Here is a 9,071-nt window from a genome sequence, read left to right as displayed (position 1 = left end):
TGGAGCTGCGGGAGGGCCAGGTCCCCTGCAGCTCCTGCTCAGGCTCCCCTGCTGGAGTTGTTGGGAGCAGGAATGTCCATGGCCTTCTGGGAATGAGAGAGGCACCAGGCTTGCTAAGTCTCTGTCATCAGGTTTTCTTAGCTAACACTTCCCTCTCTAGCCCCCAAACCATGGTGGCGGTGGGCCGTGGGATGAAGAGTCTCTTGATCCCTGCCCTCCTCTAAGAGGTCTTCATATGGTAAATGGCGCTTGTGGGGGCTACTGGGCCGAGCAAAGGAAATGGCATCGACCATGGCATGCAGAGCTGAGTAGTCAGTCACTCAGCTTTGTTATGTCTTACAAGTCTCAACATCCAAAAAGGCCATGAGGACTGCTTTGGAGATGTTTTTGGATACCTCCTGTGGGGTCTTAGGAATTGGCTAGGCTCCTGCAGAGGGCTCTCCAGCTACAACCTGGCACATGGTCATTCTTGGCTCCATCCCTCACTCTGAGGGTGGCAAGGCTTTCCAGGCATGCGGAGAGCTGGCCCCACAACAGGGCTCTGAGAAGAGCTCGTACCTTATCTGTGGACCAAAGACTGGGTGGGGTACATCTGAGAACCAAAGGCAAGTTCTGCAGAAGGTGGGGGCGGCACAACCGGAGCCTTCCAGCCTGGTAGGGAAGGACACGGGGGTGGCCTGATATTTAGGGCAGGGGTGGGCTAGATCCCTCTCAGAGCTGTAGAAATTCTCAACTGGGAAGGACAGAGATCCAGGAAGAAGTAGAGGTGTCAGGGCCTCTGGAGAATCTGAAGAAAACGGCATCCTTGCCTAGTGGGGTAACTGAGGCCTTCTAAATCAGGGAGCATAGCATGGAGTTATCCTCTGACGGCCAGTTGCTTGAGGCGGGTGAGTCTCCAGCATCCTTGAGACTAGGAACCAATAAATACAGTCTCAAGCCAGAAAGGGCTGAAGGGACATAGCATCCCCAAAGCCCCTAGTGGAACTGCGACTTCAGCAGGTACCTCTCTCAGCCTTGGGTCAGGTTTCAGGACCCCTCTGTCCCTCTGACCCAGACCCAGGCCCAGGCTACCTGGAGAGCTCCTCTTTGGAGGAAGCAAGCAGGAACCCCTTGACTGTTGCATTCTCGCCATTTTCTTGAAGTTGGGCGTTCCCCTCTGCACACCCGGGTGCAGACGCACATGTGGCTCAGTGACTCAGAAGGACTGTGTCTGTCTTTAGCTGCCACGTAACTGCAGAGCTGTGTTAGCTCTACATTACATGTGTCTTGTAGCCGGGCGGTGGTGGTGCACACCTTTAATCCCAGCACTCAGGAGGCAGAGGCAGGCTGATCTCTGGGAGTTCGAGGCCAGCCTGGTCTACAAGAGCTAGTTCCAGGACAGGCTCCAAAGCTACAGAGAAGCCCTGTCCCGAAAATAACAAAAAAACAAAAACAAAACAAACAAACAAAAACCAAAAACCAAAAAAGAGCACCTAAAATAGCCCAAATGTGGTCCCTGGCACCACCCAGAAGGGCCAAGCTGGACTGACTTCTTTTTTAATTTTTATTTTATGTACTTATTTACTTCTTTATACACAAGGTCTATGTATCTGTGGCTGTCCTGGAACTTGCTATGTATTCCAGGCTGGCCTCAAACTCACAGATGTCCTCCTGCCTCTGCCTTCCAAGTGCTGGGATTAAAAGCATGAGATACCATGCCTGGCCTGAATTTTGATATGCCAATGACATATATCCAAGATTCCACCTAGAACCCAAAGGCTTGTAAGCTGAGCAAGGGTAAAACTAGAGAAAGGCCCCCACATCCCATAGAAGCTCCTGAAAAACTGGGCTAGCCAGCAGCGGGAGGGGGTGGGGGGTGTCAGAAGCAGAGTGGGTAGAGTTGACAGACATGGCAAGGAGGGGCCTGGGGCCTCCAGGGACAGGTGAGGAGGGATGGGGGAGTTGGATGGGGGATGGGTGTGTGTCACTGGGTGATAAGGGAGTGAAGCTGTACTTTACTGTCTAAAGAGCTGGAGAGATGGCCTGTAGTACACAAGGCCACACCGTGGTCACTAGTAAAGATAGAGTTTAAATGTGCTCCACCAAGCACCTCCAGGGACCTGAAGACCCACGGGATTACACCAAGGACAGGTGGACTATAGGAGCACAGTAAAAATGAGACACGGTTGCAGGAAGATGGAGGCCTAGCATCTTAGTTCCTCCATGTAGCTTAGAGTGGCTCCTGGAAGGGTACCCACATCTAGTTTGATAGCCTTCCAAATTACAAGGTCCAGTGCCGCAGTAAGGAGCCTGAGTGAGATTTGCGCGTTCCTGGGCAGTGAGCGCCCTCTGCAGCCATATGGAGGTACTGCAGGGCGGAGGCCGCGTCCTTCCTCGGTACAGACATGAATTGGTGGGTTTTTTTTCTCTCACGTGGGCTCTCATCAGGAAGACTGCACCCGTCCATTGTAAGGATGAGACACTCTTCAGTGTCTTGCCCAGGGTCACGGAGCCAAACAGTGATAAACCCTGTGCTTGGGTCTCCAGGGATCCTGGCTCACCTATCCCTGGAGGTCTTTGTCCCCCAAGCCCCTTGAAGAGGTCTGACACCCTCATTAGAAACCAACAATCAATTTAATGAGGATCAGTGGGTGCCAATGCTCCCACCAATGAAGCTACATGATCTGGGCCCAAGTGGACCACGGGGATTCAGACCGGGAGGCGTAGGTTCAGAGGGTCCAGGCTCTGCGAGCGCCGGGACGAGCCTCGTCTAGGGGCCTCGGACAGCAAAGACAGCCTTGGGCTGGCATCGATCTAAACACAGAGTGGACACATACAGGCTCCCTCCAGCCTCCCCAACTCCAGATCCCAGCCAACCCCAGTGCTGCATCCCTCCCCAACTCCCCACTGACTGAGCCAAGGGGAGGCTAGCACCTCAGAGGTCTTACAGGTTGGGAGGAAGCTGCGGTTACTTGGCTCCCATCATATTCCTTACGATCCGCTTCCATATATTTCAATGGAATTGAACCGTATGGAAAAATTTTGTCTAAATAAAAGAATATTCTTCAAAAATGGTATTAACTGTAGGCTAATCTCTGTCCTCAATTACCAGTTGAGGAAACCGGTCCAGACCGAGTGACTGGCCCAGGTCCAAAGTAAATTGGGGATGCGTTCTTTTCTCTTTTTCTGGGGGGGGGGGATCTGAATGTTCTAGAGGTCTGTAACCACCCTCATCCAAGATCCCTCCAGGTTTAACAGTCTGCACCAAGCTCTGAGCGCTCCTGCTTCTGGGCCAGGTCCACCTCCTGGGGACATTACCACCTGATTTCTCACCTCCTGGAGAACAGTGGCCACCTCACCACTTCCTGAAGTCCGTTTCTGTGCCATGAGTGGCGGCTGGGGCTGGGCCTGAGGCTGGAGCTGCAGCACAGGAGAACCTGAGGGACAGTGTTTAGGAGGACATGGTGGCGAAGGCTGTATCTTCTCATAAATCCATTCTGTCCTCACCGGTCTTTGCAGACAGACAACTTCGGACATGTACCTAAAGAAAAACAAAGCCGCTGCAGGGAAACAGGTCTCCATCCTCTCCATCCTCCCTCTCAGTTTGGGGGGGGCATATTCCCAGGGTGATATCAGCCCTGCTCGTAGCTGGGCTAGCTCCTCTGGCTGCAGTTTCCTTATCCCCTCAACCCATTTCACCCACAGCCCTGGGGGTCCACCACTCAGACGTCTCGGTTCCCAACTCACTTGGGACCCAGTGGCGCGCACATCGTCAGATACCAGTTCCTGGCAAAGCCCTGGTCAAAGGGGTTGTGTTCTTGATGGACCCTGCACTGGAAGGGGATGAGAATGAAACGGTGTCAGAACTGGCCAGTCCCTTCGTGGCAGCAACCTGCCCCTCAGACAGCCTGCTCAGTTCCATCTGCCACCAGACTGCAAAGGAGGGCAGGGAGCAGCCCAGTTCTGAGCGCTCTGTACCCACGGAGGCTCTCTTGCCTTCTCAGGGCTCCCCATCACCTGGAGACACAGCTCAACAGTTAAGAGCATTCATGGTCTCTTCTGGCAGAGGACTCAGGGTCAGTTCCTGGCACCCACATGGAGGCTCATAACTAACTCCAGCTTCAGGAGATCTGACACCACATTCATCAGGCATGGACATGGTACAGAGATATACATTCAGGCAAACATTTGTACACATGGAAAAAAAACCTTGGAAAACAAAAGCAAGCCTTAACCACATACAGAATTTATCCCCAAAGGAATCCTAGATCAAAACATAGAATCTAAGCCTGCAAACCTTCCTTAGAAAAATATGTGAGTGAGATAATGTGACCTTGGATTAGGCAGAGATTTCTTAATGTCCACATCAAATACACGTGATCTATTTTGGGATGCACACACACGCACAAGCACACGTTCACACACACACACACACACCGTACACGTGCACTTTCACACAAGTACTTCACAGTGAAAATCTTCTACTACTTGGAACCTGAAAAGAAAATGAAAAATGAACTATAGATTACAATAAAATATTTTTAAACCATATACCTGAACCCAGAATACATAAAGAACTCAAAAGACACAAAATATTCCTTTTGTCGTTGTTGTTGTTTTTCAAGACAGGGCTTCTCTGTAGCTTTTTAGAGCCTGTCCTGGGACTTGCTCTGTAGGCTGGCCTCGGACTCACAGAGATCCACCTGCCTCTTTCCACTGAGTGCTGGGATTAAAGGCATACACCAACATGGCCCAGCCAAATAATCCAATTTTTAAATGTTCAAAATATTGGAGCACACATTACATCAAAGATAGACAGCTCGGCACCACTCGGCATCATTTCATGAGGAAAATACAAATCAAAGCTGTAAGACACCATCACACATTTACTATATGGGTTAAAGCAAAAAGCTAAACAAACCTCCGACAGTATCAAGTGTTGGCAAGGAGGTAGAGCAGCTACAATTCTCATATGTCATTGTATGAATGCAAAATGGCGTTTTGGAAGACAATCTGGTAGTTTGTTATAAAACTAAACACACAGCTGCCTCAGGACCCAGCAGTGCCACTTCTAAGAGTTTAGGAATAAATGGAGGAGAACAATGTGGGGGAATCTCAAATGTATTGTGCTAAGCCAGCCAAGGCAGTCTTCAAAGACAACAATTAATTTATGTGGGATTCTGAAAGATAAAACAACAACAACAACCCCGAGGGGTGGAAAACAAACTCCCGGTTTCCACTGCATCAAGATCAACTCCCACACCCGATTTTACTGGATGCTTTGCTGTGACCGGCTCTGAGGTTCTGCTCAATCGCCCTTGCCACGCTCTGCTCTGCTCTAATCAGAGCTGGTTCCTGTCTCAGCGGTTCTGCTTTCAGTCAGACTTGATGCCCTTAACTCCAGCTGCCAACCAGGTTGAGCCACAGAGTGCGAAAATTCAAGGCCTGCCTGAGACTATCTCAAAAAAAAAAAAAAAAAAGGTGGGGGTGGGCTTGGGCTACAGCTGAGTGGAAGAGCATTTGCCTAGCATTTTCCAGGCCCTAGGTTCAATTCCCAGTGCTGGAGGGAAAAAAAAATCTATTTGCTGACTCCCTAGTTTTTGCAAAGCTGGCAACGACCGATCCTTCGGGATCACACTCGGAAACCCAGAGAGGCGTTTCGGTCCTGCTAACCCTTAACTCCTTCTCTCGGTCCAAACTGCACAGGCCAGGACTAGCCTCTCTTGGTGTGGTCCAAAAGGGGAGATGCTCAATCCTCAGATGCAAGCACACTGCGGCGCACGGGGCGGAGAGAGGTCACCGGGTTCCAGCAGGTGGCACTGTGGTCTGACTGCTGCTCTGAACCTGCGTTCCCTAAGGCCTTACCCTCAGGGCCAAAGGCAGTGGAGGGTCAGATCCAGAGGACCTAAGATACCTCCCACAACCATACAATCCGGCGCCCACATACCTTGTTCTCGCAGGAGCGCTCCGCCGCGCTCACAGATACGGCATAGATCAGCAGCAGCAGGACGAGCGGGATCAGGAAGCCCGCAGCCGGCAGAGCCACCAGGATACTGACCAGCTAAGGAACCGCGCCCGGTCCAGCTCATCTTCCCCTCTCCATTATTACTCCCGCCACCCTATCCCACCACACTGTGGCCCTGCTGGTCCCTTTTAAGCCTTATTATGTGGCCCCACTAGGTTCTTAATGTTACTTCGTTTTTGCTTTTGTTTTACTCCGTCCATTTCCCTATACTCATCCGCCCACACTGAGCCTCTCCAGTGGCTTCGCCGGCTAGCGTCATTCGTCATGGACTCAATCCTTTGAGAGAGTTCATCTCTCCCTTGCCTCAGCCCCTCCCCACTGCTCCTCACATGGCTCCTCGGACCTGTGTGGATACGCCATAACCTTGTCCACGGAGAAGGGCAGATGTCTTGTGTGAATTAGGAACATCAGGCAGGAGACCAGCAGGGCGCCGGAGTAGAGGCAGAGGGACAGGATCAGCAACATAAAGAGACGGAAGTTGCGGTGACCGATGCAGTTATTGACCCACTTGCAATGGTGATCGAAGTCCTGGGACAGGAAGAGGAGCAGCCCTCCAGAACCCATCCTTTGGCCCAGCTTCAGTCATCCCAAACAACTCAGCCCTCCAGGTGGCTTACTGTTGGTCCCATATTCCCCCCTTTCCCCCCCCCCCCCCCCCCCCGTGCTGGCTTTTACCCCAAGAAGAATCCCAGTGAATGTCGGCCCTAATACTGACATTTCCAGTTAGAACCCAATTAAGGCTCGTCTTTTGTTGTTGTTGTTGTTGTTTTGTTTTTGTTTTTTTCGAAACAGGGTTTCTCTGTAGCTTTAGAGCCTATCCTGGAACCAGCTCTTGTAGACCAGGCTGGCCTCGAACTCCTGAGTGCTGGGATTAAAGGCGTGTGCCACCACCACCTGGCTAAGGCTCTGTGTCTTGGGGCTTGTCCTGATATAGCTTTCAGTCAGACATAGGCTATCCCTGGGCCTTTACTTTCTCATCTATCAGGTGAAGAGAAAAAACACTTTGCCCAGCTGGCGTCCTCCGCACATTTGTAAGCTGGTGTGCCGTTGCACATGAGACAAGCTTGCCCAAACTAGGAACTCCAACTCAAAACATCCAGAGGAGGACAGGGAAGTCTCCAGACCAGGCCTGTAGCCAACTGAAGGGCTCAGATACCCAGTGATGGCGAACCACCGTCTCCTTCCCCAGAGCCAGAACAAATGAATGTGCCCGTGCTGACATGCCAGTCTCTCTGGACACATGCGGGCAAGAGACAGCGCCCCGTGTGAGGGGCCATGAACAGGTGGACATCCAGCCATCCTTGGCCTCACCAGTCACGGAGAACTCTCATGCCCACCCTCGGGCAACATAGGACGAAGCTTTGGGTTCTGGTTAGGTCTAGGGGACGGGTTAGCAAATAGGTGGGTAGCAAGGGGGGCTCACCTCCACACAAATGTTGCACCAGGGGCAGTGGGAGGTCCGGGGAGGGCGATGAAAGCAGCACTTTGGGCACCACTGCAGGCGGAAGGCCCTTTGGTTCACACTCACCACATGTACCGTCATGGGGTCCTCGGCAGTGGAGCCTGGCACAGAAGAGGGGTAGGGGGTAGTAGCCGCCACACTGCTGCTCCGGGCAGCCCTGGGCACAGGAAGTGTGGGAAGAGGTGGACAAAGGAATCGCTGACCTAATGAAACAAGCTGACCATCAGAGAGAGAGAGAGAGAGAGAGAGAGAGAGAGAGAGAGAGAGAGAGAGAGGTTGGGAGCATGCTCCAGCTAGCCTGTGTATAGAACTCTGCCTTTGAAACAATGGGAGCACTTGAAGTTTTTGTGTGTAGTGGGCAGATGGAATAGAAACTGCAGGGTTTGGACAACAGAAACTGCAGGGTTTGGACAACAGAAACAAACTGCAGGGTTTGGACAACAGAAACTGCAGGGTTGGTTTGGCCAATCCTGCTGGCTTTTCTCCAGCCCACCCCTCTGAAGCAATTGAAAAACATCCAACATCCACGATCCACGTTTTTTGTTTGTTTTTTGTTTTGTTTTGTTTTGTTTTGTTTGCTGCCCCCTCTCCATACACACACACCTTGGTGGTTCAGGAAATGAAATGCTAGAGCCAGAACAGTACTGCATGGGGTACAGAGGTCCCGAGACTGGAGGTAGGGTGCCAGCCTTCAGGGCACCGCCTCCTCCTTCCAGGGGGGGCTGAGCCCTCACCTCGATGTAAGATACCAGGATCTGAGAAGTTGAGCGAAACGAGACTGTAGAAGGTGAGGACGAAGAGTGGGCCTGTGACCGCTGGGAAGACCCACTCCCCGTTCTGAGCCAGCCACCTGCAACTGAGACCAGAGCCGCTTTCAGTCCCGAGCTGAGCAGCCTGGAGTTCCTCCCCAGGCCCTGTCCAGCTGGGTCAGGATTCCCAGAACTAAGTATCCAGGTGGGCGACAGAAGCACAGTGGCCCCACCAAATGTCACCACCATCACCAGGTATGTCTATTCCCCACCCCACCCCATGCGCCGATACTCCAAAACTCTGCGGGCAAGTTTTCATCTAACCAGACAGCTGTTCCCCGGGCCTCCCTTTACTCCTTCCTGCATCCCCCTGCCTCTGTACTATCTTTAGTTTCCATCCTGTCTCCGTGTCAGAAACCTAACAGATATGTGGGACACTCACGGGAATCCAAAGAAGAGGCTGCTCACAAAGACCAGCATCATCACATTGAAGGCAGCGAACAGGCTTGGGAGGAACCATGGCAGAGGGGCCACAGGCAGCGGCTGCGGCTCCTTCACAAGTGCCATGGTGTCTTTCAAAGGCATGGCTAGGGCAGAGGAGATAATTGACCAAGCGCTTGCTTTGCAAGAACGGGGCCTGAGTTCAGTCCTCGTGTCCCGTGTAAAAACAGGGTGGATCAGGGCTTACCCTTAGCAGCCACAGGGGGATCCCTGGGGCTTGTTGGCCAGGCAGTCCAGGGAAACAGCAAGCTCCGGGGTTCAGTGAGAGACCTTGTCTCAGAAAGGAAGGTGAGATTAACTAAGGAAGACAGCAGTCTTTGGAACACACACACACATACACACACCACAAAGGCGG

At 52.2% G+C, this 9,071-nt stretch overlaps 1 protein-coding gene across 1 annotated transcript; it reads right to left on the bottom strand.

The window, feature by feature from the left end:
• Nucleotides 1-2,594: 2,594 nt before the first annotated feature.
• Nucleotides 2,595-8,800, bottom strand: Zdhhc19 (zinc finger DHHC-type palmitoyltransferase 19). The gene is made up of 8 exons (XM_050159893.1): nucleotides 8,658-8,800; nucleotides 8,201-8,322; nucleotides 7,428-7,567; nucleotides 6,360-6,532; nucleotides 5,927-6,032; nucleotides 3,727-3,812; nucleotides 3,313-3,520; nucleotides 2,595-2,793 (listed from the first exon to the last, which is right to left on the bottom strand). The coding sequence occupies exons 1-8, from the start codon at nucleotides 8,798-8,800 to the stop codon at nucleotides 2,689-2,691; spliced, it is 1,083 nt and encodes a 360-aa protein (XP_050015850.1). The 3' UTR covers nucleotides 2,595-2,688.
• Between the last annotated feature and the right edge of the window lie 271 nt (nucleotides 8,801-9,071).

This window comes from Alexandromys fortis, unplaced genomic scaffold (genome assembly GCF_014885135.2).
Source record: "Alexandromys fortis isolate MF-2015 unplaced genomic scaffold, M_Fortis_MF-2015_v1.1 scaffold_119, whole genome shotgun sequence".
Lineage (NCBI taxonomy): Eukaryota > Metazoa > Chordata > Mammalia > Rodentia > Cricetidae > Alexandromys > Alexandromys fortis.
Note: the sequence above shows the minus strand (reverse complement) of the source record. Positions and strands in the feature narration are given on the sequence as shown.

Bases quoted from the DNA above. Each gene is read 5' to 3' on its own strand.
- Zdhhc19 (XM_050159893.1), bottom strand. From the start codon at position 8,800: ATGCCTTTGAAAGACACCATGGCACTTGTGAAGGAGCCGCAGCCGCTG. The intron at 3,813-5,926 runs GTATGTGGGCGC...ATCCCCTTCCAG, and splicing joins AGCGCTCCTGCGAGAACAAG to TGCAGGGTCCATCAAGAACA. The intron at 3,521-3,726 runs GTGAGTTGGGAA...GTTTTTCTTTAG, and splicing joins TGCGCGCCACTGGGTCCCAA to GTACATGTCCGAAGTTGTCT.